The 24,771-nt window shown below is 45.3% G+C and overlaps 1 protein-coding gene across 5 annotated transcripts; it reads right to left on the bottom strand.

Moving 5' to 3' along the window:
- Positions 1 to 391: 391 nt before the first annotated feature.
- LOC115168078 (lysine-specific demethylase 5C) lies at positions 392 to 19,657 on the bottom strand. 5 transcript variants are annotated; one of them, XM_029722971.1, is made up of 28 exons: positions 19,376 to 19,657; positions 17,330 to 17,477; positions 17,001 to 17,078; positions 16,441 to 16,563; positions 16,096 to 16,266; positions 15,764 to 15,895; positions 13,408 to 13,467; positions 12,248 to 12,371; positions 11,824 to 12,104; positions 11,334 to 11,492; positions 10,037 to 10,156; positions 9,719 to 9,877; positions 9,305 to 9,486; positions 8,891 to 9,053; positions 5,795 to 5,914; positions 5,471 to 5,665; positions 5,023 to 5,204; positions 4,792 to 4,916; positions 4,481 to 4,628; positions 4,311 to 4,395; positions 3,812 to 4,185; positions 3,518 to 3,656; positions 3,124 to 3,303; positions 2,697 to 2,816; positions 1,652 to 2,495; positions 1,357 to 1,556; positions 993 to 1,178; positions 392 to 502 (listed from the first exon to the last, which is right to left on the bottom strand). In XM_029722971.1, exons 1-28 carry the CDS (start codon positions 19,408 to 19,410, stop codon positions 494 to 496), a joined length of 4,842 nt encoding a protein of 1,613 aa, XP_029578831.1. In that variant the 5' UTR covers positions 19,411 to 19,657; the 3' UTR covers positions 392 to 493. The 5 variants fall into 5 exon arrangements, with proteins under 5 accessions (XP_029578831.1, XP_029578830.1, XP_029578832.1 ...); XM_029722970.1 differs by having other exon boundaries at positions 15,764 to 15,898; positions 19,376 to 19,656; XM_029722972.1 differs by having other exon boundaries at positions 15,764 to 15,898; positions 18,868 to 19,655.
- Positions 19,658 to 24,771: the final 5,114 nt, after the last annotated feature.

Genomic DNA, 24,771 nt, shown 5'->3' with positions numbered 1-24,771 from the left:
CGTTCACAGGGGGGATGGAGAGAGGTAGATAGCGAAAGACAGAGAGGGGGGGTGTAAAGTACAGGGCAGAAGAGAAAGATCAGAATAGAGTGGGAGGGCAAGAGAATTAGACAGGAGTGTAGAATATAGATGTAGGAGCTCAGAAAGAGAGAATCACTGTGTTAGTGTTTAAGAAGACGGGATAGACGGACGGGGGGGGCTGTAGACGGGGGGATAGATGGCGGGGCTGTCGACGGGGGGGATAGACGGCGGGGCTGTAGATGGGGGGGGGGAGCTGTAGACGGGGGGATAGATGGCGGGGCTGTAGACGGGGGGGATAGACGGCGGGGCTGTAGATGGGGGGGGGGGGGGGGAAGCTGTAGACGGGGGGGGGGATGGCCTGCATCTTTCCTTCCACAGTTTGACGCTGTCTTCCGGCCCAGAGTGATCTGTCCATTCTATTATCTCCAAATGTCTGACCATTCCTTTCTCCAGTGTTGCATCCATAACCATATCATAAGATCTGAGGGAGAGGAAGAGACGGAGACAAAGACAGTTGGAGAGAGAGAGAAGCATGAGATTAACTGGTTCAACTTCTTTCAAATAAGTAATGCAACTAATTACCTTGAACAAAGGTTGTAAAAAACACGAGGGACTAAAAATAGAAAATAAACAAAAGAGCAAAACAAAAGCAGTGGGGTCTGGGTGAGCGTTACCTCAGGGCGTGCCTGGGTGAGCGTTACCTCAGGGCGTGCCTGGGTGAGCGTTACCTCAGGGCGTGCCTGGGTGAGCGTTACCTCAGGGCGTGCCTGGGTGAGCGTTACCTCAGGGCGTGCCTGGGTGAGCGTTACCTCAGGGCGTGCCTGGGTGAGCGTTACCTCAGGGCGTGCCTGGGTGAGCGTTACCTCAGGGCGTGCCTGGGTGAGCGTTACCTCAGGGCGTGCCTGGGTGAGCGTTACCTCAGGGCGTGCCTGGGTGAGCGTTACCTCAGGGCGTGCCTGGGTGAGCGTTACCTCAGGGCGTGCCTGGATGGGAATGTGGGAGGGAGTGTGGTTGAGGGGCCGGGTCTTCTTGGACTCTGAGGTGTCCTGGGACAGGGGTCCTCCCTCCGCCCCTGTGTCGCCCCTCTGGCTCTTCCTCTTCCTCTTGTCCTTGGCCCGCCCCCCACGGCCCGCTCCTTTCTGCTCCTGGAGCTCAATCTGAAGACAGAGGGGGAGTCAGGACAAAACATGATACATCAACCCATGCTATTCAGACAGTTTAAAACTAATAGAGCTACTGACTGTAACTAAATGGGAATGTCAAAGGACCAACACCATTGGAGTTAAGCAATTACAACATACACAGCTAAAGGGTAAAGGTTTCCTGGTCACTCACCAGTATGAGTGTTTGGAGTGTATGTCTCTGTGGCTCTGAAGCAGCCTGGAGGACCCTGTGGATGGTGCTGGTCTGGTCCAGAGACACCTCCAGCAGGTCTCCCTCCAGCTGTAACTCCTCTAGCTGGGTCCTGGTGGTCAGGGACAGATCTATCACTGGGCCTTTTAGTGACGGGACCAGCGGCAGCAGAGAGCCCACACCTGGGTGGAGGTTCAGAGGGGTACAGTCAGACACAGGGGGAAAAGTATACTGGGTTACATCATGGACTGGAGGTGTTACAATATTGGCTACTGACCTGTTACATTGTAACGGCTTATGCCGTTTTCACATCCAGCCTGCGTGCCACAGTTCATCTCTTTCTTTAGGGTCTTCTTGGGAGAGTTCTCCTCTGTGAGGTCTATCACTCCCTCTCCCTCCCCTCCCTCCGAATCCGACAGCACTATCACCGACTCAGAGTTCCCTTTCTTCCCGTCCTCCTCCTCCTCCTCTCCCTCCCTGTGAGGCTGGTTCTGTTTGAGCTCCTGCAGCCTCTCTAGTGCCCCCTGTATCTCAGGGGTGTCCAGTGCCTCCTTGGCGCGCCCCTGCCAGGTGATGGCCCTCTCTGTGAGACACTGCAGAGCCTCTCCCTCTGGCAGACGGACAGGCAGCCTCTGGAGCGCCACCAGCAGGGCCAGGATGGTCTCCAGACGCGGGCGCCGCGAGCGCTGGCACCGGGGGCACAGGAAGCGTGAGTCCCAGTCCCACCAGCAGAGGGGGTTGGTGGGGGGTGCTGAGGAGGGGAGCAGGAGGGAGGGGAACGGGACACACCCACCGTGGAACCAGTCTTTACACAGGTGGCAGCGCAGCAGAGGGGGGCGAGGCGCCCGGCCACACACACACACTGACTGAGGAGGAGTGCTGCTGCCTGTCGTTGTGTGGTTACTGTCCCCGTTCCCCTTTCCACAGTTCTCAGAGTGGAGGGCTGTGTCTAGCTCCATGGTGTCCTCCCCCCACCTCCCACCTCCGTTCTCCTTGTCCTCCTGCTCAGTCTTTACCTCTTTCCCGGCTTTCTTCTCCACACCTGGTTTAGACAGGTTGACCTGCTGGAGCCTCAGCAGAGCCCCTTTCTCCTGGTGCTCTCCTTCTTTAAACGCCGTCACCTAGAGGGGAACAGACGGATTATGCACTTTTTAATGGTCTCTGCATGCCGTTTGTATGTGACTGAAGCATCGCTGTAGCCCTAATAGAAACTGCCTTAAGACTAATCAAGTTGTTTGGATACGACATTGTGAAACTGGTAGGTAACATTAACACACTGAACAGACTAGAACCTGGCTAGGCCAGACTCCATGCAGACTCACAATGGCTCCAGGGTCTCTCAGGTCCTGAGCAGAAAGCCCCAGAGTGTTGGTATCAGTGTCATCTAAACAACCCGTCTCCTCTCCCCTCGCTTTACGCTTCTCCACGCACGGACACAACACCTACAGCAAGACAAAGTTGTGAGGCTCAAGGTGTTAGTAAGAGTCACATGTTAACACACACACACTACATTACTGGCTAATACACTCACATAGAAAGACATGTCAGGGCTGACAATGTTCACATACACCCAAGACTCAGTTCAACAAAGTGTGTAGATGGATACTGACTATGTCCCAAGGCTTCCCTCCCTATCCACTAAGCGTGATTGATATGTGCAGCAAATCCTTTTTAACCAGTGCAGTGCAAAACAACTGTAAATGAAGAACTAAGCAGGCGCACACAAGCTCCACCCCTGGCCTGTCTGACCTGTAGCAGGCTGTGCTGGCTGCTCTTCTTCAGGAAGGTCTTAGAGGCCTTGTCTCTCCAGGAGTGGGCGCTGGCTACCTGCAGCTCCAGCTGCCTCAGCTCCTCCATCCTGACTGGCAGGTCTCTACCTATCGCCACCAGGCCCTCCAGGTCATCCAGACACGGGTAGTGCTCCCCATTCTACAGTACACACACACGTGAGAGGAAGAGGACAAGCCTGGATTACGTTTAGTAGGGCACAACTTTGTGGAACAATGTGATAGACATGTACATTGTAGAACAAGCATACTTCTCTGACCGGTATTCATGCATATCCTATCTGCAACATTGCACAACGTTTGCCAATTGAACGTGGCCCAGGTTATGACAGACAGTAAGAGTTGGTGCTACTTGCCTGGATCTCCTCCAGGTCAGTGACCCAGGCCCTGGCCCGGCTCAGACAGCCCCGGAGAGACAGGATGTTGGGCAGCTTGACTGGGATGAGCTGGGCCTCGTTCACTATGGCCTCCAAGGTGGACAGAGGGTGCTTCTGCCTGCAATCTCACCAGGAGAGAGAGGGCCATTAGGAAGAGCAAAACAACCTGAGAACTGTGAGTGAGTCTAAAAGAAAGAGAGATGAGTGTGTGTGGGTGGGTGAGACAGTGAGGAGAGAAAGAGTGAGTCAGTATGAGGTGTCGGTGTCCCTCACCGTTGCTCCAAACAGATCTGGGCCTTCTCCTCCCAGCGTTCTGCTATCGTCAGCAGCTCCTGCAGCTCTGCCATGGCCGTTTCCACAGAGACGCTCTGGGGCACGATGCAGCCCGCCTCCATCAGGTTCCTGAGGACCACCAGGGTCACCTCACTCCCCTCGGGCCCCAGGGTCCGGCGCACCTCGCCTAGCCAGCGGCTCTGCTCCTGCATCCCCTTCAGGAGCTCACACTCAGGGGCATCGACAGGTAAGCCAGCCCCCTGCTCCAACAGGGCCTGGAGCTGCTCTGGGGGAGGGGCGTCTCGCCGCCAGTCCCTGTCGCTCACTAGAGCCTGGGCCTGAGTCTGGAACTCCTCTATCGTACGCAGGACCGCCTGAGAGAGGGGGAATTAAAAAGGAATGAGAGGAAGTAGGGAAGGAAGAGGGCCGGACATTAACAACGCTACAGCAGAGTTACTGGTTCTCTCTGGTGGCTCAGGTCCAGCTGGAGGCTACTCACCTGTACGTCCTCCAGCTGGCTTATCACACAGGGCAGGTTCTCCATCTTCTCCACTAGAGCCTTGAGTTCAGCCAGGGTCATCCTCCTGCAACACATACACAGCAATGTTTGTTATGGTGTATGTGAGTCACCGTGGAGCTAAATGCATTGGGTATGGCAGTGTGTGTTACCTGGTCAGTGTCTTGTTGAGGAGCTCAGTGCTGGTGTGCTGACAGTGCTGTGTGTCAGTGAGGGCAGTGTTGAGTCTCTGGAGCAGCTCGTTGTCAGGAAACTTCTTCTCTGCTGCCTCTGCCTTCAGCACCTCCAGATCCGTGACGCCTGGAGAAACATCAACTCAAAGTCAATATGCATTTTCATTCACTCTTAAGACATTTCTTTGGGGACATTATTCAGCCACAGAATTGTAGTTCAGCCACACAAGAGTATAGAGCGGTATACTTGTCAAGTGTATCGTTTGTGTCTATGGGTGTGTAGTTCTGACCTGTCTTGTTGCCCTCTTCCTGCTCCAGAGCCTCTTTCACTCTGTTGGCCCAGGAATCAAACGACTCGGCTCGCACTTTGAGCCGGTGTAACATGGCCAGCAGCTCATCCAGTGTGTACCTGTACCTGTAGGGAGAAGAAAAACAGAGGAGGAGTCAGGTGTGAGGCGCTAGCGGTAAAGAAAGGATACGTAGAGAGAGCGAGAGAGAGAGACTCAGTCAGTCAGTCGCACCTGAGGTAGAGTTTGTCTGTGGGGCAGTTACAGAGGTCCTGAGTGTGGTAGAGACAGACGAGGCGTTCAGTGCAGTTTGAACAGGCCAGGGCCGACAGGAAGCAGGTGGTCTTGCAATTATCACACTGCCTCTCATCATCAGGTAGCAGCTCAAAGGCCTCCCTCTCAGCCTCTGTGATGCCCTGAGAGAACACACACACACAGGGATTTAAGAAACCACACACAGCCAAGCAACACTGCTTTACACACACAGTCAGTATTACACAACATACACCACCAACTCACATAAACCAAACAGTCAATATAGCACAAGAAGCCACAACAATCAAACAGCTAACACACACCACAAAGTCATTTCACTGACTGCTCAAGTCAGTGACCAAACCACAGACAGGCCTATAGGAGACCCAGAGTAAACATCCATTCCCTTCAAATGTATTAGTCTCACCCTCTCCAGCAAGCCCTTGCGTAGCTCCCTCTCCTCCTGGACGATGCTGAACATCTCTCTGTGCGTGGCAGCGGCCAGGTTGAGGTCTAGCTTTTCTGGGCAGGCGGCCATCTTACAGGTCAGCTCCTCGTGGGAGAAAACACAGTACCTTCGCAGACGACGGTAGTGCTCGATACAGGAGCGCCCTGCGGGCAGCTGGGGGGGGGGGTGAATGCAAGAGACAATTTGAAAACAACGTACGACACTCCCATTAGGGTAGGTATAGAGACCTAGTTGGGAAGATTAGAGTCAGTTTAGTTCTCAGGACACAGATGAGAGCCTTACCCAGTCTGCAGTGCAAAAGTTGACAGCTTCAGCAAAGTTGTATCCCTGATTGAAGCCGCTGTGGTAAGCTCTGGGGAAAGTGATGACAAACTCGCCAGCACATTGGTTGGTGCGCACAACCTGTCGATCAAAAGCCACAAGGGGGTCATCAGAATGGCCATTGTCTACAAATATTTCTCACAGTTATTTGTCATAATCTCAACTCCATAATATAATGAGGTGTAGTATGGGTATGAGAGGTTGTGTGTTACACTTGCAATCCTAAGTGTGTGTGTGTGTGTGTGTGTGTGTCAGAGTATGTGAGTGGAGTTGAGCGGTCGGGAAAAGCCGCTCATGGAGCGGTGCTCCACGTCCTCTCCAACTCTCCCCTAAAAAACCTCCCCACTCTGCCGCTCCATATACGCTCCATTCATTCAAATCACTTTTTAAACACCCATCTATTTTTGTTACTACCTAGACCTACCGTCTGGTTTTGAAGTATTGAAACCAAACCATATGATTTTAATGAAAAGTATTTTAATAAAGAACATGAAAAGGTGACTAAGAAGCGGTCATGTCGTATTAAACGGTATTTAAAAACACTAACTAGGTCAGGAACCAGACAGGAAGGCTAAGATTTTTTTTTCTGGAAGGGACATTAAGCGCTCAGCATTTGGTCAAACGTGTTTTATTAAATCATTACAGTCTCTAAATTGCACATATAGGCTGTGACTTAGAATTAATTACAAATTAAACGAAAAATGCCTTACGAGGCTCCATCCACAGCGCCTTCGAATTCAATTTTAGAAACACAAGTTTGGCCAGTCTGTGTCTTCAGGCTCATGTGATGGTGCCTGGAGAGCAGGCCAGGAGCCTTGCAGAGCCACTGGGGATGCTAAACACCCTTTTGGGCCACTCTTGCCAGGCTGGGTGTAGTAGTTTTTCTTTCTGTATGTAGGCCTAAAGGATTTTAAGTAAAATAACCCTATAAAAACAGAAAGCTCCTTGAAGAGGTAATATGCCAGGCCTATTGGGCCAAAATCAATGACTGCCTGTTGTCTTTTAAGTGATCAGATTTTTGGTTTAGAAATACTTTGCTACAATGACACACTTAGCTAACTACCCACCTCATTTCTTTCTGTTAGCCTGCACACGTACCAAGGACACCCTCATGCTTTCGGGATACCTGTCTTTTCAGACTCCACGATGATTCTTTAGTTGTGGACATTACATCGCCACACTCCCTCTCTAGCTCTTCATCTTTGTACAGTGAGGGAAAAAAGTATTTGATCCCCTGCTGATTTTGTACGTTTGCCCACCGACAAATAAATGATCAGTCTATAATTTTAATGGTAGGTTTATTTGAACAGTGAGACAGAATAACAAAAATCCAGAAAAACGCATGTCAAAAATGTTATAAAATGATTTGCATTTTAATGAGGGAAATAAGTATTTGACCCCTCTGCAAAACATGACTTAGTACTTGGTGGCAAAACCCTTGTTGGCAATCAGAGGTCAGATGTTTCTTGTAGTTGGCCACCAGGTTTGCACACATCTCAGGAGGGATTTTGTCCCACTCCTCCTTGCAGATCTTCTCCAAGTCATTAGCGTTTCGAGGCTGACGTTTGGCAACTCGAACCTTCAGCTCCCTCCACAGATTTTCTATGGGATTAAGGTTTGGAGACTGGCTAGGCCACTCCAGGATCTTAATATGCTTCTTCTTGAGCCACTCCTTTGTTGCCTTGGCCATGTGTTTTGGGTCATTGTCATGCTGGAATACCCATCCACGACCCATTTTCAATGCCCTGGCTGAGGGAAGGTTCTCCTTACCCAAGATTTGACGGTACATGGCCCCGTCCATCGTCCCTTTGATGCGGCGAAGTTGTCCTGTCCCCTTAGCAGAAAAACACCCCCAAAGCATAATGTTTCCACCTCCATGTTTGACGGTGGGGATGGTGTTCTTGGGGTCATAGGCAGCATTCCTCCTCCTCCAAACACGGCGAGTTGAGTTGATGCCAAAGAGCTCCATTTTGGTCTCATCTGACCACAACACTTTCACCAGTTGTCCTCTGAGTCATTCAGGTGTTCATTGGCAAACTTCAGACGGGCATGTATATGTGCTTTCTTGAGCAGGGGGACCTTGCGGGCGCTGCAGGGTTTCAGTCCTTCACGGCATAGTGTGTTACCAATTGTTTTCTTGGTAACTATAGTCACAGCTGCCTTGAGATCATTGACAAGATCCTCCCATGTAGTTCTGGGCTGATTCCTCACCGTTCTCATGATCATTGCAACTCCACGAGGTGAGATCTTGCATGGAGCCCCGGGCCGAGGGAGAAAGACATTTCTTTTGTGTTTCTTCCATTTGTGAATAATCGCACCAACTGTTGTCACCTTCTCACCAAGCTGCTTGGCGATGGTCTTGTAGCCCATTCCAGCCTTGTGTAGGTCTACAATCTTGTCCCTGACATCCTTGGAGAGCTCTTTGGTCTTGGCCATGGTGGAAAGTTTGGAATCTGATTGATTGCTTCTGTGGACAGGTGTCTTTTATACAGGCAACAAGCTGAGATTAGGAGCACTCCCTTTAAAAGTGTGCTCCTAATCTCAGCTCGTTACCTGCATAAAAGACACCTGGGAGCCAGAAATCTTTCTGATTGAGAGGGGGTCAAATACGTATTTCCCTCATTAAAATGCAAATCAATTTAACATTTTTGACATGTGTTTTTCTGGATTTTTTGTTGTTGTTATTCTGTCTCTCAATGTTCAAATAAACCTACCATTAAAATTATATACTGATCATTTCTTTGTCAGTGGGCAAACGTACAAAATCAGCAGGGGATCAAATACTTTTTCCCCTCACTGTCAGTCACCTTGATTTAGCACCTGTGTGTTTTATCAGTTTCTTTATGAAAATACCAGTAGCTAAAGCAAGGGGCTATAGCAGCACACAAGTAGACTACAAATACATGCTGGGCTGGGCATGCCCTGAGCTTGTGAAGTGAAATTGAAGCGGGCGAGAAGGCCGACGCTCCAGCCTTTGGGGAACTCGCTCCACGCTCCAGTCAAATTGGGAACGCTCCACTCTCCGCTCACATACTCTGGTGTGTGTGTGAGACTTACCGGGACCCCGTGGGCCATGAGGATGTTGGGGTTCATAATAGTGACCAGCTGGTGAAGGAGGTCAGGCTGGAACTCAAACAGCTCTGGGGTCAGCTTCTTCATCACCTCCTCTAACCGCTCTGCTGCTACAGAGGGAACTCCGTACCACGTCTTAGGCTCACCCCTGGAGGAGGAGAGGGGGACAGGGAGAGGTAAAGGGGACAGCGAGGGGAGAGAGAGGAACAGAGAGAGAGGGGGAGATGCGAACAGGGTTTCTCACTAACCATATCTATCTGTCAGTACATTGTCCTGTATAAAGCTATCGGACATAAAAGGACAATCTCAACCATCTACAGATGAACTAGCTATTAATACCCCGTGTCTCCTGTAGGGGCTGTAATGTTTTGTGTACTGTACAGTTAGTGTCCTCTTTACCAGTGCAGGTAGTTGATGGAGTAGCTCCAGTGGTCTTCGATGTGCCAGCAGAAAGCGGAGAAGACCATGCCCACGTAAAGCCAGGGCACCTTCATGCCAGAGATGTCTGCGTTGATGTGGCACAGCAGGGATTGCTCCAGAACCGGCATCACGTTCAGGTTCCAGCCGCTCCTGGCATAGTCCTGCAGACAGACACAGAAGAGGGCAGCAAGAGGGTCAGACTAAACTGTGCAGGTTTATATATTGTAATATATATTGTTTCATACATGTTGTAAGAGTATCATATCAATGGCATATCAATGAGAGAAGATTAGACAAACACTATATTTAATAACTATATATATTTAAAGAACTAATATAAGGAAAAGGAGAAAACAAAAGGAGTGAGATATGAAAAGGCTGATAGCTAGTTACCGCTTCCTCTTGTGAGAGGTTCTTCATGCCGTTGTTCATGGGGAATCCACTGCCAAAATCTTTAGAGTGGATGTCTGCTCCATACTCCACTGTCACGTCCTCCTCTATACTACTGACCAACCGCCAGAACTCTCTCTCCACCAGCTCTGTCGGAACCATCTACACACACACACAGACGTTTGTACACCAACAAAAAAACTCATATGGGAGAAGAATAATGTATCAATATAATCAACTAGCATGTCTTCATTAGTAAGGACTAGTTGATCTCCACATCAGAGCAAAGCATTCACTTATAGTTTGTACAGGCGCACTTACATGGACAGGCATGTTGAAGTAGTCTGCTTTGAAGGTGTCGGCCATCTCCCCAAAACTCTGCAGGGTGTATTCTCTAGTAGCCTGCTCAAAACCAAAGGCCTCCGCTGGCCTCTTACACTCCTGGAGGGAAGAAGAGGTGAGGCAGACAAGAGGCCATTGAAGAAATGGATTGGATGGAGGCAAATCAAATAATTACCAGACATACAGATGACTATAAGGCAAACGTTTATGCCCAGTGTTTTTCCTGACAGGTTTACATGTCAATAGCCTGTGTTCAATAGACAGAATTCTCCTGACCAGGCGTCCAGCCCCGGGTTCCATCAAACACACGTTTCCCCTACAAGCTACATCTGCCAGAAAACAGCTTCAATGACTCCAGACTCCTCACGTTAAAATATACACACAGAGGCTCCAGATTAATTAGACGGTGGATGGCTGCAGCCACATAGCAGGATGTTTGTTTGAAAACAGGATGTTGTGGGTCTCAATAGCTAGTTTTCCATCCAATTGGTGACATATGAATGTGACTATTCAAATATCTGCATAAAGAAAATATGCGCGTTTCCACCAAACGGACTTGTTGCAGATAAAAACCTGTGCGCGATGACGTAGTGCACACAAAATGGACTTTCTCATGTACCGAATAAAAAAATCGAAGTTCAATGTGTTTCCATCATATTTTCTACAATACTGATAGTTTGGTCACAAAAACTGTTGGGTAAAATAGAAAATGTGTCTACTCTGGTCTACGCACGTGCACTCTAGCCAACAGCTTGCAGATACAGTGGGGGTAGGCTGTGTGGGTAGGATAGTATGAGATTATTATGGATAAGATAATATTTACATTTGTCAAACTGCAGCCAAGCATCGATCATCATGTCACCAGAATAAGACCCTCGATATTTATTGGAAAGGAGCATCAAACTCATCACCGTGCACTTCCACCACCCAGTGAAGTTTATCATTTATTTCATCTGTAGCCTAATAAACCACATGCTCTGCTGATGAGTCGCAGTGGGAGGACCACACAACATGTCATCACGTGACTCCAAGTTTACTTCCATATGATGGTTAATATATCAATATTTACGCATAAATAAAAATACGTGTTTCCACTGCCATTTCTCCCATACCGGTAATTACTTTTACCGACACAAAAAGATCCCACTATGTCGATTGAACAAATTACCTGGCAGCATTTATGAAATTGTAGCGAAACTTCCTGTTTCCATCACAGCTTTATTTTTAGACGGTATGACTACTCTGTGGATGGAAACGTGGTTTATGACGCTCTCACCTCGGCCACGCATTTTGGGCAGCGCCAGTTGCCCTTGGGGGCCTCAGTGAGAGGGGGCAGCAGACAGAAGGTGTGGTAGTTGTCATCACAACCGTCACACAGCAGGAGCTTCTCATCCTCGTCGCCACGGCCACACATCCGGCACACAAACGAATCCACCTTAGCAGAACACAGAACGGATCAGTGAAACAGAATTAAAGTTCTGCATTTAAATTGCCACACTCAAATACTTTGGAAAGGAGCTGACTAACAAAATAGTAAATGGAAATTGTTTACCCATTAAATTACTGGCAGCATAGATGGTGTTCAACTAGCTTTATTTATTTGCCCATTTAAATTGCCACCTTATGATTCAAATATCTATAACATCTGATTTTGGATCAGACATAACATACAGGGCTGGATTCCCAGACAGAGAATCTCCAGTGATCATGCTTCTTAGTCCAGGATAAGCCTTAATCTAAGCGTGAATGTAGGCCAAGGCCCTTACAAACTGAGGGTTGCCGAGGTTACGTCTCAGCCTCATGGTCATCTTGGTGCAGGGCCCGTCACCGTTTTCACCACTGTCTTGGTCCCCGTTGTCATGAACTTCTCCACCTTCATGTTTCTCTTCCTCTTTCTTCACCTCACTCTTTATTGTGGCATCAGAGGGAGGAGGAGCCGTTGTGGTTGTGCTGCCATCTCCTCCTTTCTCTTTGACCTCCCCTGGCTGCTCCTTGACCTGGACAGCAGGAGCTGCAGCCCGGACAGTCAAAGTCTGAGGCAGCTCTTCTGGAAGGAGGGGAAATCGGAGAAGTGGTCAACGCGCATCCAAAATCGCATCGTATTCTATATGATACTACTTTATGACCAGAGCCCACATTTCAGACCCAGGTAGGGGGGGGGGGTGAAGGATTGTAGCAGAGTTGTGTTACCTTTCTTGGGAATGCTCTTATTCCTGGGCACCAGTCCTAGCCCCATCATCTTAGGCCCTGCACCGTAAATCTGTAGTTTCTTCAGCTCTGGGTTCTTCTCTATGTCCTCCTCTGTGGGATCAGGCTAGGGTGACAGATGGCAAAAAGTCAGTATGGAGATGTGATGGGAGCAACACCAATACACTTTCAGGTATACTGAGAGGGAATGGAGAAGCAGAAGGGTCAAGGGGTCAGGAGATGGTGTGAGGATAAGGGAAAACAGTAGTACTCCATACAGTACATCTTTGACTATTGACAGTTATTAAACAAAGGTAATGACCCACCACCGTGTTATAAGAAAAAGCATCCAAACACACGTCTAGACACACGTACCAACAAAGGAAACTCATTTGGGGAACCTACATACAAGTCTCAACTCAGCTGAACTGAGTGACTAATACAATTAAAAATGGACTCAAGTCGAGGTGGTGAGGCGTCATCTGCCTCAGATCCTAAATCTGTAAAACTTTTGAAGGGGCAATGCTTCAGAGAATAAAATGTACAAAGCTGTGTTTGCATTTCCAAATATTTTACTTCCTCAAAAGGCCAAGTGGAGTGTCTAACAGGGTTCTTGTCAAACACAACCTACTGGTGTTCAACTGCACTCAGCAGAACACATGCAGTCACACAATAGCGCTGCAGAAGTGAGGGAATGGAAGCATTAAGAAAGGACGCACAGAGACTGACTAACAGTAAAGAGATAAGACGGGAGAGAGATTCACACAGATTTCATAAACAAGTACAGGCGAGACAGATAATTGCTTATGCATTTCCATAAGTTGTTGCCAGGGACAAACAGTGAGTGAGTGGGTGGGTGGGTGAGAGGAATAAGGGCCAAAGACATCTAAAGCTTGATGCTAGGCTGTTGAATGGTGATGTTTGTTAAGCGTTAGAAAAGGATGGCAAGGGACCTGCTGCAAAAAAAAAAAAAAAAAGTGAGAGAGAGAGCGAGGGGTTTGCTGCTAGAGAAACCGAGCCAGATAGAGACATGGGGCAAGGGTAGAGCCGGGAGAGAGCGAGGGGTTTGCTGCTCGAGAAACCGAGCCAGATAGAGACATGGGGCAAGGGAAGCCTGGGAGAGAGCGAGGACTCGCATTGTGCTCAAGACAGACAGGCAGTACCGATGTAGAGATGTGTTGAGAGCCAGTGGAGAGAGGGTGGGGGGCAGAATCCTCTGGACCCTGCATAGGAAGACAACAACAGCAACAAAGAACTGAGACAGGAGGAAGAAAAAGAAATGGCTAAGGAGAAAAAAAAACTGCCATTGGAAGAGTGAAAAGGTATATGGAGAGATGGAAATCTGGTGTGATGAAATAGAATGACTTGTGTTTGACTATAATAGGCGTGGGTAGACCATGTGTTTGCCAAATATAGCTGTGCTTGTACTGATCACATCACAAGGTCTTTTTGATCTGTTTAGAACTGAGCCCTCAGAGAACGCATAGCCTAGGTCTCTCCAACCCTGTACCTGGAGAGCTACTGTCCTGCAGGTTCACGCCAACCCTCATCTAGCACACCCGATTCTAATCAATTAGCTAGTTGATCAGCTGAACTAGGTTAGTGACAACTTGGGTCGGGGCAAAAGTCCACAGGAGGGTAGCTCTCCAGGAACAGGGTTGGAGACCCCTGGTCTAGGTAATAAAACATTTCAGGAGGAAAATTAAACACACACAAGGATGCATAGGTGGGTTTAAAACAAAACCATATCATCAGATTCTTATGGTGGGCTATGACCAAGCCAATGATATCTCAGTGGAAAGTTTAACGGGACAGTGCAAGATTTTAAGCCCTTTCTCTACTTACTCAGGGTCAGATTAAATCACGGATACCATTTTTATGGCTCTGCATCCAGTGCTAGCTGTTCTGGTAGACTTCCAGTTACGGTTGGGCAACCTTTGTCCCATCATGATTATGTACCCATAAAACACTGTTATTGACCAACCCAACTATTCGCATTTATTTTAAACCATTTATTTTTTAACTTGCCTAAAATAACCGTGCGAAATGGAATGCTACAACTAGACGAATCATAACCTAAGATAATGTTGTTGAAAGCCTGGGCTGAGGCTAAATGCAGGCAAATCTTTTCTAATGTTCATTTCTGGTGGAGGAGTTCAGCATGGAACAGGTTTGTGTGTGTGTGTCTGTGTGACACACAAATGATGGGAGTTTGATCAGGACCGGGCTGTCTTAGTGAGTTAGGTTAGCCTATACAAGCCTGGACAATAACATTAATTGCAAATAATAGACTAGGCTATCAACTTTCATTCTTGAAAGTGGCAACTTTAGGACAATACCTTCTTAGGTTGGAATATTTGGAAAATAAGCTACTGTTCATTACTAATTTGTCTTGAAGCTGTTATGAAAGCTCTCTTTCACACACAAAACGACCTTAAACGTCCTTCATACTGGAGGCAGACACACAAAAATGATATCCATGAGTTCATCTAACTCTGGGGAAGTAGATGTCCAAAATCTCACACTATCCCGTTAGCATTTCTTGCCATTGTTCAAATCAAATCTGGAGTAAGGCATATGAGGAAGCAAATCAAAAGATCTCACCACACCACCACTTTAAAATGCAAAATGGTACAAACAAAATGTATTCTATGGGTGAAAGACATGGGTACCCTACAGGTAACTACAATGGGTTAGCAATGTTCAATGGCAGGGGTGACAAAATGAACAATCAGTGGTGTTTAAAGAGGGAAAGAGAGAGAGAGAAAGGAAGAGGGAGATATAGGGTGACATATAGCATATAACGAGAGCTAGTGTAACATGGGGCAAAAGGCAGTAGCAGTAGACACCATAGCAGCAGCGTAGCGGTACACAGAGCAAGCATGCTGGTTGCGTTCTGAGCGCATCGTCGGGTCCATCTAGATGTTCCTTTCCAATTTGGAGAGAGAGAGCTGGAACTCAGATTCAATTCATTTGGATTACTGACTAATTTGTTATTACGTTATTTCAAATCGGACTAAGTTAGGAATAGAACGATATGAATGACAAGTAATTCCGTTTTTCAAAGCCAAAAAGATGAGTATTATTACACGATTGTATGGGCGTATGACAACTTTATCTTCCTGCCTAACCAAATCCGTCACTGATAGTCTACCTAGAAGATAAAACAATCAGTGTGAAAAACCTACGAGTAAGATGTGTTAATGGCAGGTGTTACCCTAGCTGAGATCTGTCAACCGGTGCAGATCAGTAGTTTCACTAGCAGTTCTCAGAAGACAGTACATCGCCACCCAATTAATAGATTTGGACCCCATTTCTGAACGAGACTGGTTAAATAAGGCTACTAACAGATTATGGCTGTGGAGAGTGAATGCTTACATCCTTGGAACGATCAACATGATCATGGAAATGAGTAAAATTAACCAACTTCTATTAGTATCTGTGAACTATACACACGACTGATACTGTTAAGAGGGAAATTATGTATGTCGGTCATTGGAGCATGGTGCTGTCACTCACGTCTGGCTGGAGACGATTGGCTCTGCGTCCATAGCTGCTCGTCTTGGAGGGCTGGACAGACTGGCGTAGGGGGATGGAGTGGGGCTTGTATTCTCTATGCACCTCCTCTCCATCATATAGCTTTGGCTTAGTCTGCTACACATAGAAATCCTGGGGTTAAACCCTCTTCTGCATTCATGACTATGGATGGACACCATTTATAAACAGTGTAACTGACTAAACAAATAAAAAATGTAAGTCAATGCGTGTCGAATTCTATTTGATAGATCAGAGTTGATAGATCGCTTGTGTAAGCACAAAAGAGCAGGAGCAAAGTGGGTGAGTAGCGTTACCGGCAGGCTGGCACCAGTGTGGAACACCTCAAAGGGGTAGACAATCCTCTCGTAGTGTGAGCGCAGGAGGGAGCCAATGTTCTTGCCTGGAGGGTAGCCAAGCTTCTGGGCCACGCGAGCCCAGCGCCTCTCCTTACTGACTATATCAAACCCTCCCTCCTCTATCACAACCTACAACACAAAATAATACAAGTGCGGACAAATCAGTTTTACTGGCTAAAGTACTATTGGATAGTGTTAGCAATGGTAAGAGTCTCAACGTGTTATTTCTTTGTTTTACAGAAATAAAGACATGCAACAGGGGGTTTACTGAGAAATAAAAAATGGGTCAGTCAGCTCTTGCACCTTGGACAGGCTGAAGAGGTCCAGGATGCGCCTCTCGATGTTTGGGATCTTGAGAGAGGATCCCTGGATCTCCCAGAACTTGGCAATCCGGTCCAAGTAGTTTAGCTTGACTCGTGTCTCTGCCTGGGGGGGGGGGGGGGGGGGGGGGGGTATAAAATATAAAATATAATCTTTGGGTCAACCAGAACATGTGACTGCTAAAACAGTTCTTCAATATCAACCCATAGGAATAGAACAGGCTTGGAAGCTCTAACCCTGGCAATTTGACTGGTAAACTCATGTTAACATGAGAAATGGCTGCCTGATGATGGATTGCCATGGTAACATAGAATATTTTTTTCAAATCATGCTAACTGATGTAGCTCATTCAATTGAATGTCTTTTGTGTAATGTCAGTTGAGTTGACTCAAATCACAGCACAGGTACACTTCCTGGCATGGCTACACTCAAAATGGATGCCAGTCTACCCATTATGCCATCATTGACTTGAATGGGGATGGCCGTTCTATTCATTCCATTTCTGAGACTAAACAGTACAATATATGAGGAGAGAGACGAACCTCCAGCTCATTAAGTCTCTGTATACGGGGTGTGAAGCGGAAGCTATCCACCTCCACAGCAAAGGGTGGCTGCCAGTCCTGTGGGGAAAGGAAAGCTTTGATCAATGTCTAATGTTTGATGTAAACACTTGTCATCCTGCAATCACTCAATCCTGTGCTCAGCTTGTAAGAAAGAGAAAATGTACTTGTGTATGCTAGACACACAAAGAAACACAAATAACAGTGAGACTACACCAGATTGGTTAAGGTCAGAGGAAAACAACCATATTCAACTCCACACAGGTTTCATGGGGTTAAATGATAGATGCATGTCATCAGTAAACACTTACAGCAGGAGGACGAATCTTGCAGATTCCAGACTTCTCTGCAATTGGACGGATCTTGGCAATGTAGCCCAGGGGATCCTGAAACTCCTCCCATGACGGCTCGAACACTGGGCACTCAGGAGGAGGCACAAAGTCTTCCCCCTCCATCGCCCTGGCAACAGGTAAGGTCAAATCTGCATGTCAAGTCACTACACAGTGCAGCTACTTACTTAGCTAAACAGATTGGCAGTCAAAATAACTGTCACCATGAGAAGTCCGGGCACAATGTAAGATTTATTGCTAATCAATGGTCATTTCAATGAATGATACAGGCCCTATATATAGGCTAACCATTGATTCTTGAAGAATACATTTATGCATGTCTTATAAGGCTGGAAAAACCATTTTACCCTATCATAACCCCAAACCTAAGATTGTATTAATCCGTTGTTTATGTAGTTATTGGAGTCTTTGTAAACAATGCATTCTACATAACACATCTACTATAAAAATTGTATATTTCAAATGCATTTCTTGAAAATGTCCACGTCGGGTTCAAAGTTAGGCTAAGGAGAAAATAATCACAAGGGATTTTTCCTTATGGGATTACCAGTTCTTCAAAAATGCATATGTACAGTACCATAAATTGAATTGGATAGATTAACAATGCTTTAGAGTATGTTTTTCATCAGATCAAACAAAGGGCCCTAAGGGACACAACCTACAATTTTGAATGGCCATTGTTTCACAAACGTTACATGATTCTTCTACTTGTGAATAATGTATTTGAATTGAATCATGTTCTAATAGTTGGAATAAGTCTTTGGAACATCATGGAACCTTCAATCTAGTAAAACACCAAAATCCCAAACCTGTTAACCCAATATGAGGGAGGCGTTCTTTGTAACCGTTCTCCCCTCCCCCTACCTTACCTTACAGACATATCAAATAATGCACTTCTTACATGGTGCCATTGTCGTCTCTTAAGGTCAAATTGGTGTTTGGTCATCAACAGAAAATAATACACTAACTAACAAAGTATGTTGATACTTGGTGATATAAAAAGACTCATACTGTCTGGGATATGGTTTGTTTCCTACAATTGATTTCACAGGACCCATCTGAAGGCCTCCTACATTTCCTTTCAATAGAAAATAATGATAAAGACATTTGAAGAAGCTTCCTACACAAATGCTTGACACATTCTCTAAATATAGCTAAAGCCCCTAATCTCAACATAAAAACGTCACAGGATTTAAAGGCCTGATTGCATCCATCCACGCTCCCATTTGCAAGACCAAATATGGGGATTCAAGTTAGGAAACAAATGAATATAGCCATTGTCAAACATCACAAAATATGGGTCATTTGTCACATAGCACATAACGGGAGGTCCTTGGTGACTGACAAGCTAAGACAATCCCAAGCTGTTTGGTTTACTTTAAGTTTCACTGTAGTTAGTTGGTTAGTTGCTAACTAGGATTTCTCAAGCTAGCATCTTAGCTAACTTACCGGATAAGAAATATGGCTAGCTAGAGTATAGCTAACGTTATTAGACTTACATGTTAGATAACGTTAGCAGGCACTTGGACAGCAACTCTGCCTAACACGTTCAACGTGATCAGAGGAAATTATGGATTCAGGTGTCACCAATAATAATGATGGGCCGTGTCGGTGTCTTGAAAGCTCACGGGGTCTATTGTTCAGCACTGGGTCACGATTACTGTGGCTGAAGCTAACGTTACGGCCTCCACTTTTCAGCCCATCCCAGGCAGCACCTCCGGTCTCGGGTAGCACTGCGAATTGGCGTGGAAGTTTCACTGGAAATATTGGTTCCTTCTCTGTTTCGTACCTGTCCCAAGTCAGATATTAATTGTTTTATTTTGAATCAAAATACTCCGGACAATCCCGTAGACAATTATTTCTCCTGAGACTACCCTCCTCCCTGTTGACAGTGTTGTTGTTGTTTAGCTCGGCTGGCTAACATTATCTACGTTAGCTAGCTGTCGCTGGTTAGCTAGCTACTGTAGCTAGTAATGTTAGCTAGCAAGCAAGGTCCAGATAGCTCACGTAAAGTTGGCCGTTTTCAGCGTCGCTTCCCCCATATACCCACTTCTGTTTGATTATAAGTGTAAAGATGATCCACTTTCAAGACTCGTTTGCTTGTAAACGAGTATCTCTGTGAGAATGATGTCCCCATCAAATCAATGTGTGACCAATTTCGCTATCCCCCGTTCATCCTGTCTGGGTTTAAACGCCATCTTAGTTTCATCATTGCCTAAGCGCAACCTCAAGTCTTTCAACTACTAGTACTACGACAGCTGAGTTATTTGAGTGGAAGAGAGGGCAGGAATTAGTCCCTCCACGCTCGTTCGATTTAGAGAAAGTAGTTCGGAGACGCTTTTTCTCTGATCTTGACTTATTTCATGAATTATGATACCCATTCGCGGAATTATTTACTAATACACGCTTGGCTAATTAAAATTAGTACATAGTTTAAAACGTGTGCCATTTAAAAAAAAAGCTGATGTGGAGGATGGCAGAAGTGCATGCATGCACGCAGGTGGCACGGACGGAGTAATACCTACTGGCATGGTATTAGTCACGTACACCGTTTACAGTAGCTATAAATGGTCAGTGCTGTCCAGAATCCCTGGGCTGTTTCTACCCTAAACGTAACCCCTACCACTACCCATAACCTTAACATAACCTTAACATAACCTTAACATAACCTTAACATAACCTTAACATAACCTTAACCATTTTCAGTGGAGTCTCCTCATTCAGGGCGGGTGGGGGCAGAGCCCCACGTGTATAGCAAAAAAATATGTTTAATAATAATACAAAATAACATATCAGTTTGCAAACAATGTAAAAAAAAAAATCTATTGAATTTATAAAGCTGCTGAAAACATGTTCTCTTTTTTACTTTATTGAGTAAGGCAGCTCCAAAATGCATGTGTTTCAGCCTAGCTCAGTGCTTTCTGTGGTGGAGGGGCAGCCAGGGAAAATACAAAGCGTATGGGATACAAATCTTCTCAAGTTGCACCATCATTGGCTCCGTGTTCTGTCACTCATGGGGACACCATGTCGCTGCAAAATCTACAGGGAGATGTAGAAAGTTCAGACAACTTTGTGATGCTTGCAGTTAGACACTGATTCCTTCTAAACCACTCAATGTTGAATTTGCAATTTCCAACTTGTTGTGTAATGTTTATGTCCAATGGCCGATGAGCACTGATATGGTCGATGAGCACTGTAAATCTGCCATAGATTTACATTAGAAGTGCCTATCCAAGAAGGCTCAAGGTCATAGCCACAGATAAAACAACATCAAATCACGTTATATCTATCGTAGCTTTGATTGGAATGATCATGTCAAAGTCATACTTTCAAAATCTTAGCTAGCAAGCTAGACAAGCAGTCATGATCATGAATCACATCGACAATCTATTGGCAAATCCTTTTCAATCCTTGTCATATGAAGAGAAATTATAGATAAAACGTATCAGTGCTCATCGGCCATTGGACATAAACATTACACAACAAGTTGGAAATTGCAAATTCAACATTGAGTGGTTTGGAAGGAATCAGTGTCTAACTGCAAGCGTCGCAAAGCAATCACTTTTTGCTTCCCTTGCCTGCTATTCGGTGGAGAAGGTGCGTGTTCCAAGTCTGAGTTTAAGGGTCTCTTATCCAAGCTTCAAAAGATGAACATTCACACGCAACACCATGGGCCAGAAAAACTTGAATACATTGGCCATGCTGTCAATCCTGCATGACTTCTGCCATGTTCAAAACAACTGGAAACTAGGAACTGGGAAATATAAGACTTTAAGGAGTTCAAGACAACTGGGAACTCTTAAAAAATATGCTCCGACTGGGAAAATACGTTTTGAGCGGTCATCCAACTGGGAATTCCAAGTCGGGAACTTGGGCCTCTAAAGAAGGCCAGAAGATCACTGACGTCATGATTTGACCTTGTTTTTTTCCAGAGTTCCCAGTTGTCTTGAAAGCACCATAAATCCAAAGAATGCCAGACTTTAATGACAACGTTTCATGACAAACATGTCTTATATGCTGCTGCATAAATTATGTAATATGCCAGGGAGATATGTATACTGTAGCTAAGAAAGTAATACTAAGTGTATGTTGTGTAGTAAGCTGTTAGTAGCCCATGTGCCCCATCCTAATAATTTGGTCCCTTTCCCCCTGATAACTTAGCCTACTGTTCTGACTTGGTGGTGCACATGTAGCCTATAACCTGTTTTAGAGAAATGTCATCATTGAATATTGTAAGAGCTTTCATTGTCTCTTTATATGCCCCCTTTATTTGTCATACCGTTATAAACTTGGTGTACACGGAGAATACTGTAAGAATGGCCCATGTTCTGAATTCTGTCCTGTACATTTCAAAAGTGCTGAACAAATAGTTATATTGACTATGTCCATCTTAGCTCGCTCACTAATGTCTTAATTGAAATTACAGATTGCATCTTATCTGCTCACCGTTCCCTTATGCCATAGTTTGTACATCTCAATTGTCAGTAGAAACCACGTTTGTTTAAGCAAGTCAGCCATATCAGCAATGTTTTTTAAAGTCAGTAAATGAGGCTGAATGAACAGTTTCGCTGCCAGACAAGGATCCGCTGATACCCAGGTGTAGATGTCGTAAGGGTTCACTCCACGGTGCTGAAAAGAAAGCTCTGCTGATGGGACAGCTTTATGTAGGCCCTAACAGTTTCTGGGCACTGGTTTTCACTGTTATAGTGCAATTAATGTATTGTTTAGTGTTGTGTAGTGAGTTTGCCCCACCAAGATGTACATGCTAAAATCGCCACCGACCATTTTACATTAAACTTCAACGGGGTAGGGAAGTCACAAGGATCCCAGATAGCAGGACCGGTATAAAAAGTGCAGCGAAACTCTTACTTGCAAGCACCCTCAACAGTGTAGTACAATATCAACATCAACTGGAGGGTAATTTTCCATGGAGAATTGTGTGACTTAATATAGCTATTTAAAATCATTTGTGTGGTAGTTGAAGAAGTAAAAAATGTTTCAAAGATGCATTCCAGAGGTTTTAAATACTTTTTATCCAGTAGTTTTTATCCAGTAGTTCTGAAAGTAGAACTCACGAGCCAAAATTGTGTACAACGTCATTCATTTTGTATGATATGTTACCTCCTGCCATATATCTTTTTTTGTGCAATTCATATGATATATTACGAATTCCAATTCATACAATCTGTTACAAATTTGTAAAGGAGTGACTGTTTTATAAATAGCTGATAGTAGCCTTCAGTGGGAGACTAGGTAGTAGTAGTAGGCTTATACAGTCGAATTTAACAAGTTAACAGTTGATCTTCTACATTGAAGTAGGCCTTAGTAAGATACTGTAAGTACCGTAATTGATTATTTTTTTTGTAGCTTGCCTTTTAGACAATGTTTCAGAATATTTAGGTTGGGGAAAAAGTCAATGCAAAACATTGTTGAATTCAAACGTTCTGTGGATAGGTGAACAACCATTTGCATTGTTTTCTCTTTCAGAAACTGACAGTCATTTTCCAGATGCAGCATACATTACTGCTAAAGATTAAAACATCCTGCCAACAGAGTAAATAGACCGGTAGTTTATGTAAAATATTTGACAGTATGGGTAAGCTACAGTACTGCTGTGCAATAGGAGCATGACATCATTTCCTATTATCAGACCTCAGGATAAGACCCAGATGCAGACAGTTCGAAGTAACAAAAGTTTATTACAAAAACAGTGGCAAGCAAACAACAGGTCAAGGGCAGGCAGAGGTCAGTAATCCAGAGCAGAGTCCGAAAGGTACAGAAAGTCAGGCAGGCTCAGGGTCAGGGCAGGCAGGCAGAGTTCAGTAATCCAGGGCAGTGTCACAAGGTACAGAACGGCAGGCAGGCTCAGGGTCATTGCAGGCAGGCAGGTTGCAGGCAGGTTAGCTATAGGAAGTGGGGTCACTATTGTAGTTTGATTAGTGAGTATGAGGGTTGTTATATTGGGCTATTTCTATGGGTTGGGGTGAGCCGTGTGGCACAATCAGTCTTAAATAAAAGTTAAATGGGCTCTCCCAGTGATATCATTTGATTGGTAGAAGATATTTCTGTTTATATTTCAGATTTGAAAAACAGAGAAGCAGACCAAGATTTCATAAGCTCATAGTTTTTATGTAAGTTGTTGGGAAAGTGGAGAAAATTGTATTTGTTTGTAAAAGTTGAGAGAAAGTAGTTACCAAAACAGCTATATTGTTGAATTGGTAGAAGATGTTAACATTCTGATTTCAGATTTAAATAGCAGAGAAGTAGACCCATATTTCACACGTTCTGTGTTTTTATGTACACTACCGTTCAAAAGTTTGGAAATGTCCATTAAAATAACATCAAATTGATCAGAAATACAGTGTAGACATTGTTAATGTTGTAAATGACTATTGTAGCTGGAAACAGCAGATTTTTAATGGAATATCTACATAGGCGTACATAGGCTCATTATCAGCAACCATCACTCCTGTGTTCCAATGGTATGTTGTGTTAGCTAATCCTAGTTTATCATTTTAAAAGGCTAATTGATCATTAGAAAACCATTTTGCAATTATGTTAGCAAAGCTGAAAACTGTTGTTCTGATTAAAGAAGCAATAAAACTGGCCTTCTTTAGACTCGTTGAGTATCTGGAGCATCAGGATTTGTGGGTTCGATTACAGGCTCAAAATGGCCAGAAACAAAGAACTTTCTTCTGAAACTCATCAGTCTATTCTTCTTCTGAGAAATGAAGGCTATTCCATGCGAGAAATTGCCAAGAAACTGAAGATCTTGTACAACGCTGTGTAATACTCCCTTCACAGAACAGCGCAAACTGTCTCTAACCATAATAGAAAGAGGAGTGGGAGGCCCTGGTGCAAAACTGAGCAAGAGGACAAGTACATTAGAGTGTCTAGTTTGAGAAACAGACGCCTCACAAGTCCTCAACTGTCAGCTTTATTAAATAGTACCCGCAAAACACCAGTCTCAACATCAACAGTGAAGAGGCGACTCCGGGATGCTGGCCTTCTAGGCAGAGTTCCTCTGTCCAGTGTCTGTGTTCTTTTGCCCATCTTAATCTTTTCTTTTAATTGGCCAGTCTGAGATATGGCTTTTTCTTTGCAACTCTGCCTAGAAGGCCAGCATCCTGGAGTCGCCTCTTCACTGTTGGCGTTAAGACTGGTGCCAGTTTAGGACTTGTGAGGCGTCTGTTTCTCAAACTATATACTCTAATGTACTTGTCCTCTTGCTCAGTTGTGCACCCTCTGTAGAGCCTTACGGTCCAAGGTTCGGGGCCATCCAGGACCTATATCCTCTACAGGATTGGTGGGTCCCCCGCAGGACAGTTGAGCTAACGTAGGCTAATGCGATTAGCATGAGGTTGTAAGTAACAAGAACATTTCCCAGGACATACACATATCTG

The sequence above is a fragment of the Salmo trutta genome, chromosome 30, assembly GCF_901001165.1.
Source record: "Salmo trutta chromosome 30, fSalTru1.1, whole genome shotgun sequence".
In the NCBI taxonomy this organism is placed as follows: Eukaryota; Metazoa; Chordata; class Actinopteri; order Salmoniformes; family Salmonidae; genus Salmo; species Salmo trutta.
This window is presented reverse-complemented; position numbering and strand designations above follow the sequence as displayed.